Here is a 10,843-nt window from a genome sequence, read left to right on the forward strand (position 1 = left end):
TAACTATGGGTTTAAACTCTAACCCACTAACTATGGGTTTAAACTCTAACCCACTAACTATGGGTTTAAACTAGTTTCTTTCTCCTTTCTTCCTTTAATATAGCCCTTGTCTATATAGCATTATGTATATGCTGGTATGGTGGATTTGTAGCATCTATAGCAAGAAAATGTTTCTTTGCAGCCTAGCCACATAATGGGACATTAATTACTGAACAACATGAATGTGAACCTAAACTGATGTCTACAACATGAATGTGAATGTAAACTGGTGTCTACAACATGAATGTGAACCTAAACTGATGTCTACAACATGAATATGAATTTAAACTGATGTCTACAACATGAATGTGAACCTAAACTGATGTCTACAACATGAATATGAATGTAAACTGATGTCTACAACATGAATGTGAACGTAAACTGATGTCTAGAACATGAATGTGAACCTAAACTGATGTCTACAACATGAATGTGAACGTAAACTGGTGTCTACAACATGAATGTGAACGTAAACTGATGTCTAGAACATGAATGTGAACGTAAACTGATGTCTACAACATGAATGTGAACGTAAACTGATGTCTAGAACATGAATGTGAACGTAAACTGATGTCTACAACATGAATGTGAACGTAAACTGATGTCTAGAACATGAATGTGAACGTAAACTGATGTCTACAACATGAATGTGAACGTAAACTGATGTCTACAACATGAATGTGAACGTAAACTTATGTCTACAACATGAATGTGAACGTAAACTGATGTCCCATAGGTGGGCTATTGTGTGCCATGTAATCACTGACAGTGTTATTTTACTAAAGGGCCAGTCTCCTGTTATTTCACATTATCCCCCTCTGCAAAGGCTGACTTCAAAACAGTTTATTCCGAGTATTTCACCCTCACAATGGCTTTGAGGCGTTTACATCTCAGAGAGGTTTCTTCTGCATCTCAGTGTATTCTTTCTGTATATATTCTCTCAAAGCAGAAATAGCATCCACATATTTTTAAGCATCAGCAACCACTTTCAAGCCACCACCTCTATCTAACCAGGAAGAGAGGATGAGAAAACAAGATCCCCAGTGTAGGGTTCATATGTCAAAGGTCAATGAATAGGCCCAAAGGCTTCAAGAGAAGAAGAAGATGGGGCATATATTTGTTCTATGATAGAGGGCACCCAGTTCCAAGTTCATCCTTTCATACATGTGGAATCATCTACCTGCAGATACAGATGCTGAAACAGACCAACCAGGTAAAGCTCTTTGATTCCCAGTCTTCATCTCATGCTGTGACTACACTCTTAGAAAAACCCTTTGAAGAACCCTTTTTGGTTCCAGCTAGAATCCTATTGGGTTCCATGTAGAACCCTTTCCCCAGAGGGTTCTACATGGAACACAAAAGGTTTCTCCTATGGGGACAGCCGAAGAACCCTTTTGGAACCCTTTTTTCTTAGAGTGTACACATTGCTTATGGGCAGATTCCTCCCACGAAGTGTTGTGTGTTCTTGTAACAGGCAAAGCGTTAGAAGTAGTGCTGTTCTCACTGCAGACATGTTTGTTGTTGTGGATTTCTGAACCAGTCACTCCTGAGTCATGTTGTCAACAATTCTATTTGTCATGGTTTCCGGTTAAATCTGAAGAACAACACCCATAGGTTGAATACCATCTGGGGTCCCCACTTCTCCTGCCTTACCAGGGTCTCCCTGTGAGGAGGACAAATTAACCTTTTACTGCAGTGGGCCAAATCAGGGTCAGGACCACACAAAGTGTTTCTTGGTAGTCTTAAACAAATCTACTTTGAAGCAAGTATACACCTCACACACATGGTTATGTGTCACGCCCTGATCTGTTTCACCTGTCCTTGTGCTTGTCTCCACCCGCCTCCAGGTGTCGCCCATCTTCCCCATTATCCCCTGGGTATTTATACCTGTGTTTTCTGTGTGTCTGTTGCCAGTCCGTCTTGTTTGTTCAAGCTTACCAGCGGTTTGTCTCAGCTTCTGTTTTTCCCCTAGTCTCTCTTTTTACTCGTCCTCCTGATTTTGACCTTTGTCTGTCCTGACCTCTGCCTGAGTCTGCCTGCTGTCCTGTTCCTTTGCTCCACCTCTGGATTACCAACCTCTGCTTGACCCTGAGCCTGCCTGCCGTCCTGTACCTTGGATTCTGCTCTGGATTATCAACCCCTGCCTGCCTTGACCGGTCGTTTGCCTGCTCCTGTGGTTACAATAAACATTGTTACTTCACAGTTTGCACTTGGGTCTTACCTTGATTCCTGATAGTTATGGGCTTAAAAAAACAAGTCACATGTACTATGTCAGATATAGAGTTCAAATATACTACATTTTCAGTTTGCATCCCAATATTACACTTTTTATCCATCACAGAAGACTGAAATACAACAACTGTTTCCATAGAAACTGGATTTTCTGCAGTAAAAATAAAAAATATTAATTATGAAAAATATTTATAACCTTCCACCCGTGAGGCCACTAGAGGGAAATTTGATTGCAGGAAAGGGCAGACATTTTTTTTTGTGGATTTCTGAACCAGTCATTCCTGAGTCATGTTGACAAATCTCATTGTTTTTACGGTTAAATCTAATGAACAGCATCCATGGGTTGAATACCATAGTGATCTTACTGCTTCACAGTCATGTCCAGGTCTGCTGGTCTGGACATTGGAGAGATAGAAAACCTATTAGCAGTGATGTCTATGTGGTTAACTGACCAGAATACATTAGCCAGTTAAACACCCCAGTGCTTGTACCTGCCTCAGGCAATGCCTAGTAGGATCATACTGCTAAACCACTAACCATAGGGAGACACTGGGGGAGGGGGATCTGTCCTGCACTGTGCAATAATACACTCTGAGAGAGACAATGTAGGTCACTATCAGAAATCAAAATGTTTTGTTCATAATGAATTAACAGGGTCTAAGTAGATTTGCTGTGCTACTAAAGTATTTCCACTGCAGCACAGGGACAATGTGATTTCTGATTTCTCTGCAGTGCAGGTTGGAGGAGCTATCAGAGTGAGCTCCCTAATGGAGCCAGGTCAGAATCCTGTCCTGTGCATACAGATTGAGATATGGAAGGTTGTGTCCCCTGCAGTCTGGCCAACCTCTGGTCAAATAGAATCACTCCTCCCTGTGGACCCGCCCTCCTATTAGACAAACCGAGAAACTCTGGGTCTGTGTTTGACCTCACACACACCAGCTCACTCTCTGTAATGGATAGATTTTTTTTTTTTTTTGTGTGTGTGTGTGTGTGTGTGTGTGTGTGTGTGTGTGTGTGTGTGTGTGTGTGTGTGTGTGTGTGTGTGTGTGTGTGTGTGTGTGTGTGTGTGTGTGTGTGTGTGTGTGTGTGTGTGTGTGTGTGTGTGTGTGCGCATAACTACAAAGATACAAAATGAGGATCAGATTAAACATCGAGGCTATTGGATGGCTGGTTGGCTGCTCCATTTACTGTGTGATGCATATTAATCTAATGTGGAAAAACCTGTCTCTTTGATCAGGTACCCTGCTATATAGAAATGTGGGTAACGATTAATTAGAATTTGTTTAATTGCTACACAGTCCCAGGATATCGGTTGAAGTACGCAAACATGCAATGAATGTAATTATTACAATCTGTATCTCGTAATGAAACGGATCATCAAGGGTTTGAAAACAAGAATTATTTTGGGAAAGAAGTGGTGTATTTACACCAGACAGTCAAGCAGGATGGGCTTGTGTATTCATCCTATACTCCCTGGTTCCCCCAAGTGCTGTTGTCCAATCCAGTGATTATATTTCAAGTGTCCTATATAAGTGTCCTGACTTCATATTAGCTCGGGTAACCCAAACATTCACGTGTATCAAGTATTACAAGGTAGGATTTGACCAATTAAGAGTAATTTTAATCCTTTCCAATTATCTTCAATTGTCTGGATAACCATTAACACTAGAGTAATTATAAACGATGCCTTCTCCTTGCTTACCAATCATAATCAAATCCTTTCATGGCTGTTTGGTTGAAAATTCATCTTCAGAAAAAGTCATATTGTGGTAGTAAGAGAAGTAAGGATGTCTGTGTTTGTAAAGTATCTGAAGGTGCCTCCTGATTCTCAACTAAAATGATTCAGTGGCAAGGTCGGACTGGATATAGGGCAATTCTGGTAAATTCCAGATGGCCTGGTCCTTCTTTAGCCCAGTGGGCCTGTATAAATAGTTTTTTTTGCACAAAAATATCATCATTTGGCTAGTAATGGGGGCCTCAAGGGACAAAATGGTCCGGTGTTAGAAATGTCCAGAATGATTTTTTTTGTCCCAGTCCGTCCCTGTTCAGTGCATTCACTTGGTTGTCTTCACAGTTCTAGGATTTCTATAATGATTTAAACACATTGAGATTGGGGTTTGTCCTCAGGGTGAGGTAATGCTTTTTAATTGTTGGAAACTCTAGGGATGCACAGTTGCTTGCTAAGCCAATTTAAATCCCAGTAGGCAATTCCACAGAAAATACACTGTAATGCTTGTAGGGGTTTGGTAACCTAAACATTGAGAACATTGAGAAGCAAGACTCATTCTAATGTCTTGACTAACCTTGATCAAGCTCCTCATATTCATCACTCCAGACTTTTGCCTTGTTTCATGTCTCAGAACATCGACTTGGATAGAGGCTTGGGTTGTTTGTGTTCAGCTCCCTATCTGCTATAGATGAAATCCTGGTATTTTCACACATGCAGGAGGGCCACTACGGTGGCCTGGGTGCAGGGGAGTCTGGGCTGGCCGTGATAAGGGCTTAGGGGCTTTGAAGGCAGCTTTACACTGAGATCAAGGTGGGCCACACAGACCACAACAGAAGTGTTCAGACCCCTAGAAATCCCTATAGAGTTTTACTCCTAAAATAAGCTATCGTCCTTACCAGAATGGCATGGCACTTGAAGGGTCACACAAGCCTAGAAAATAGCTGTCATGAAAAAGTTGTGGTTAATAACTGATTATTGTCCAATGGATTACGTCAAATCAATTTTGAATGGAACGGTCTGTTTGGAATCTTCCTCCTTCAACATCAAAACTTTTGCTTTCCCCAAACACCCTCCCCCCCACACACACCTACACACACGCATTTACCATTCATGATGTTGTTGGCCTGGCTGAAAGGTGTTTGATGCTAACAAGAGCCCATCCTTCTGGGATGGCCCCTGCCTGCCACTCTTCATCCACACCATTATCATAAATGTGACATTTCACAGATAATATTGATTACTTTATCTTAGCATTTCAGCCTGCATGACAGGCTGGTGCAGAGAGCAGCGTTTCTATTGATCTCCAGCCTATTAAACCCTCTTGTGAGTATAATCGTTGTTATAAGACCTTTTACTGCCTATAGAATCAATGGTTCACATTTCCAGACAGGACAGAAGAGATGTCATATTTGAAAATCTGCAATTTTCATCTACATGCCCTCCACCAATGTGTAATAGGCATTTTCTATCATTCCCTGGAAGAGAGACTGTACATATAGGGAGCTGAAATCATACCTATATAATGCTATTTAGTTCTTCTGTGAAATGTTTAGTTCACGACAGAATGTGTTTACTTACATGCCAACACTGAAAAACATTGGCTTGCATGTTTCTTTAATGCCAATCCTATCCTGAGGGTTTGGTTTGGAAATGTCATGTAGACTATTGTATAGCAGGTCAATTCACACACTCCAGCAATTTGTTCCTACGGTCCATAACGTGAGTCTTATTTAATCTTTCTTAGTTCAGTTGGTTGCGCATGACGCTTGTAACGCCAGGGTAGTGGGTTCGATTCCCGGGACCACCCATATGTCAAATGTACGTCGCTTTGGATAAAAGCGTCTGCTAAATGGCATATATTATAAAAACACTAAAAGACAACGGTTTGACAATATTGTTATTTGATTGACATTCTGGTTCATGATAAATCCATGTGTAATAACAGAGCACGTAGTCAATCTTCAACTCAACCTCTACTGAGGAGAATGAGCTTTCCTCGTCTTGTTGCCGGAGAATCACACTTAGTAGAAAAATAGGCTATAACATTCACTTCACTGGAGAGGAAACTGTGTAGGAGAAAAGTTATTTCTATGAGAACTTACAGTATGATGGGAATAGGTAACATTTTACATTAGGTCTGGTTATACAATTTGGTTTAATTTTATTGTCGTTATCTGGAATTTATCGTCTGACCATCTGATGACAAATATTTGATTCCCATCTGTTACACTAGTCCTTAATCAATCAATGATTGTCAGACAAATCTGTGGACAAGAAAAATAGGAAAATATTTAGTAGTCGACTATTTAATATTAACAACATATTTCCCCATTATCATGTTTGATGATTTCTGACGATATTTCAGCAACTAAAATAAAGTCAGAAATCCTTATAAATTGCCATCATAAATAATTGTTCATTTAAAAGTGTAATAAACGGAATTAATTTTATTTTGAATGGAAAAACCTGACATTGTAAGCCCCTGACCAATCAAAATGACGAACACATTTACAAACGTTAGATTATTTAGCAGTATACGTTATTAATTCAAATGCAATATAACCACAGTCCAGGTGTGACAAGACAATAAATAGCCTACATAAAACATCTCCCATAAATGATTTGATAAAAAATAAATCTGTATACGTTCCAGGCATATATGTTCCATATACATTATCCAGTGTCTACATACAACAACATAGTTATCGAAAATGGTTAGTTATCAAATGAAAATACTCACAATTCAAAGCAAGACCAAATAGTTCAACACATCCATGTTCTTCAGAAATCGACGATATTGTAATATTGTCTAACTCTTCATACTGTTTAAATTAAAAACATCTTAAATGTTGTGTTGTCTCTTTTTTTATCTGGCAATGCAGACATGTAGGCCTATAAACGTGATCAAGCGCTCTTACGAAGAGAGGTACAAAAACAATGGAAATAAATGAGAGAAAATGCATAATGCGTGGTATAGGGAACTCAAAAACTGTCATATTAACCTCGCCTATCTGACACGATGAAAAGATATATGGCACCTAAAAGGGCAACGTATCGAGGAAAAGCTTGTCTATTATTGCAGGTGGAGGGACCAAGTCTTCCAGTTTCAAGTAGAATATCCTCTGCAGACCTTGTGTACATAGCGTGCGAAGTTCAGGCAGCTTTCCCAAGAGTTTTGACAAGTGATTTGGTCGACTGACACTTCCATCGTTAAAAGTCACTTTGTCTTTCAAACAGTTCACCATCTTGTTCTGAAGTTCCTCTGCTCTCCTGGGCTCCTTCAGCCCATGTCTCTCTGAAACAATGACAGGGTGCAATTCGTTTCAAAACGTAACCCAATGGCATTATAGGCGCATAGATTCAGAACTTAGGGATAGGGTTTTATTAGCCTACCTGTTACTGTGGCAAGGGCGCATATGCAGGAGAATGTTGCAACGTCTATATTCATACTTTGAAGGTTTGCAGAGAACTCCACTATGGTGTCAATCCAGTCTCCAAAGCCGCGCCTACACTGAAGCCTGTGCAAAACCAATCCGTTGCAGAAGATGAGCTTCCCTTCCTCAGGGTTGGACCTGTAATATGATAGAATCGCATGATTAGGATTCGGATACCGACTTGGCAATAAGATCAAATGGATACTATCGCGCGTCATTGTTGTGCGTAAAATTACTATTTATATATGTGCAATTTTTGATATGCTATTGTATAAGATACCTGTAAGCCAAACGCAGAACGAAGAGTTCCAGGAAGGCTGATTCGAAGAGGAGATCTTGGTCCGGTCTCGGCAGATCGGTAAAACCTGGGATCTTTTGCGCCCAGTCTCGGATAATCTCCATGGAGACGGTCAGGACGTCGTAGAACTGCTGCACATGTTGCGTGTCATCTCCGGCGATTTGGCTGTCAGCATTATTCTGGAACTAGAAAGTGATGTTAAATTGAACTCATAAAACCAATGCTCAACGGTATATTTTTAAAACGTATTTTATGACTTATTTTATGAATAAACTGGTGCGCAAAGTGATGTGGATTGCATGACCGAGGCTCGTACTTACTCGGGAGTAGTCCAGTCGAGACAATGAGGGGTTGGAGTCCACATGGGCCCTCACTAGCGCGCTAAGGATGCTGACAGGTGACAAAGGGTCTTGAATTTTATGTTTGGAGGGTAACCGGCCACGTCGACCCTTTAAACTGGCAGTCCTGACGACTGAATAATGAAAAACATAAATTAAGTTGTTTTGTATAAATAATTACTATTATGCTTTGAAAAACACATTCTGCTTACAAATAATGTGTAAATACATTTCAAGTAAATGCGTAAAGAATGCGTTTTAAGAAGTAGAACAAACCTTACCTTCTTTGACCATTCCCGTGACAAGGCACTTTTGGAAACGGCAGTATTGGCACCTGTTTCTCCGGCGTTTGTCAACTGCACAGTTTTTCCCAGCTAAACACACATATTTGGCATTTTTCTGGACAGTGCGCTGTGAAGAAACACAGAGGAGAACACCTTAGTTGCCATTCGATGCGTTTCCACCTGAAGCTTTGATACATTGATCAAAGATAGCCATTAAAATACTTTTGCCACGCATATTGACAATGGGAAATGAACAGCCAGGGCGGTGCAGTCTTACCACCTACTCTCCCAGCTGCATAATGCATCACAGCAGCGGACGAGGCAGACAGTGGGTAAATATAATTCCGTGGCTACTCATAATATTAAGTTGACCCTCTCCCAGTCCTCTATTGGCATGGCAAGGAGATGAAGGTTCTTGATTTTGAAGGGATTGTATCAGGAGCCAATAAACAACACAATGAATCAGTAGCCTAAATATTAAAATACATTTAAATGGAATGTTAGTTGACCGTTAGTTCTAAATGTAGAACAATCCCCACAGATATTTAATGTAACATACCTTGAAGAATCCCTTACAGCCCTCGCAGGTACGCACGCCGTAGTGCTGACAGGCGGCATTGTCCCCACACACGGCACATAAAGAATCGGTGTTGGTGGGAGATCCTTGGCTAGGAGGCGACGGTGCTTGGTTATCCATAAAGTGATGTCCCTGACCGAGCTGGAACGAATAGGGGGAACCCACCCTGTGCTGTTTCCTTAAGGAGCTGGAACCAAAGATGCCCTGGCTCTCCAATCCATGATACCTGCCTGAGGTATCCGGGTTCACGGACACCTGGAGGGATCCGTCAAATCTCATCTGGCACGTCGACAAAGGACTACCGGTTTGGGAATGCTTGAGAGAAAACAAGGATAATCTGGATATGGCATTTTTCCGCTGCTCCATCCTGTGCGCCACCGCCAAGTAGTCCTGGTGAAAACTGTACAGAGATCCAGAATCATCCCACGCATGGCTGGGTGGACTCTGGAATGTATGTGTGTGTGGAGAGGGGGGCTTGTAGTAAACGGACCCGGAGGGAGTGACCATCTCATCGGACTGATGCGGCTGGTGGTGGTGACTCTGCTGGTGGTACATGGGGATGTCCTCAACTTTGATGGATGACTGCTCCCCCGGATGGGGCATTTGGAATAGACAAGGGGGTTTGACGTCATAGTTCGAATTGTTACAGTAGCTGTCCACGAAAACACCGACATTTGGAAGATTGGTGATAGTGGCTGATGTGATTTCTGTGTTTGTCAGGTCCATGCTAAACTTGACAAACTCGGGCGTTAGGAAGTCGCAGTTATGGCTGTGGTGCTCTCCAGCGGCTTGGAAGCTGCTTGCGCTCTGTTGCGAAGCGGGACTAGCTCCTTGAGGTGACGATCCGCACTGAGCCTGGACGCACGGCATAGCTGCTATAATGAGAGAGGGAGACATATACTTATATAAATCGATCTCCTTGTCAAGCCATAATCCCATCCAATGCAGATGCATTGCACGTAAATTAGAATGTTTGCGTAAAAGCGCACGAGACGTATATGATTAGCCTATTCTGTCACCACTCTCTAGAACAAGTGCCAACAGTAAAATCATTGCATCTGTAATAGGCGCAACGTCTCTAACATTATTTGTAGTCTTACCTTCAGTTGTATGACTATTTTCAAAGACACAATGTCCGAATCACTTCCTGGAGTTATGATAATATCCACTCCCTGGAGTTATGATAATATCCACTCGATGTTGCTCCCTGCTAAAGAATTCGAAAAAAATCTGTCACAAAAATCACAAACCTGTAAAGATATGAATTTATAAGCAGGACATTACTTTCTGATCACATTAACGTTATACTGTTGAAAACAAAATATGAATTTGAAGACAATTAAACCAATACCTTAAACTGTCACCCGGTGCACCATAATACATCAATTTAGAGGATTACATCTTCTCTGCTGTATCCATATCCAAGTGCAAATGCAGTATTGTGAAGAGAACGGGGCAGATGGCCATGCACCTCCCCAACTGGCTACTAGACTGGCCGCGGTTGACACAGACAATGTGCCTTTGTTTATGTGGCTCGGAGTCGGAATACCGCTGCCCACGTGCCAAAGACACTGGACGTCATCGAGCATTACGCGCACCAATCCCTTCCAAGGATGGATGTTTTAGATACAACTGTAAACGCACGATAGCGTACAGAATCTAATAGAATAGAATAGAATGTTTAAAAAAAATGTTGACATCATCATACAAGAATGATAAAAAAAACATCACATAATAATACACATGAACGCATATGGGTTGGCGAAATGCCTGATGAAAACATAGCAAAAACACAAATAACAATCTCACCTCAATTCACAACTAACTTAATAATATGCATAGTTGCATTTACAGCAGCCTACGCCAAATATAGAGGCATGTACGAAGATACTAAACAACAATCATGTAAAAT

The 10,843-nt window shown here is 41.3% G+C and overlaps 1 protein-coding gene across 1 annotated transcript; it reads right to left on the reverse strand.

Annotated features, from left to right (window-relative positions):
- Positions 1–6,427: 6,427 nt before the first annotated feature.
- On the reverse strand, positions 6,428–10,553 carry LOC106574868 (nuclear receptor subfamily 4 group A member 2). Its single transcript, XM_014150994.3, has 8 exons — positions 10,283–10,553; positions 10,032–10,141; positions 8,914–9,806; positions 8,352–8,481; positions 8,053–8,204; positions 7,715–7,917; positions 7,394–7,572; positions 6,428–7,295 (listed from the first exon to the last, which is right to left on the reverse strand). The coding sequence occupies exons 3-8, from the start codon at positions 9,799–9,801 to the stop codon at positions 7,039–7,041; spliced, it is 1,809 nt and encodes a 602-aa protein (XP_014006469.1). The 5' UTR covers positions 9,802–9,806; positions 10,032–10,141; positions 10,283–10,553; the 3' UTR covers positions 6,428–7,038.
- Between the last annotated feature and the right edge of the window lie 290 nt (positions 10,554–10,843).

This window comes from Salmo salar, chromosome 16, assembly GCF_965601325.2.
Source record: "Salmo salar chromosome 16, fSalSal1, whole genome shotgun sequence".
Lineage (NCBI taxonomy): Eukaryota > Metazoa > Chordata > Actinopteri > Salmoniformes > Salmonidae > Salmo > Salmo salar.

What these genes read in the sequence shown, in the direction of transcription:
- LOC106574868 (XM_014150994.3), bottom strand. Translation starts at nt 9,801, where the DNA reads ATGCCGTGCGTCCAGGCTCAGTGCGGATCGTCACCTCAAGGAGCTAGT. An exon ending in CACGGGAATGGTCAAAGAAG is followed by an intron (nt 8,205 to 8,351) that starts GTAAGGTTTGTT and finishes TTCATTATTCAG; the next exon opens with TCGTCAGGACTGCCAGTTTA. An exon ending in CGCCCTTGCCACAGTAACAG is followed by an intron (nt 7,296 to 7,393) that starts GTAGGCTAATAA and finishes TCATTGTTTCAG; the next exon opens with AGAGACATGGGCTGAAGGAG.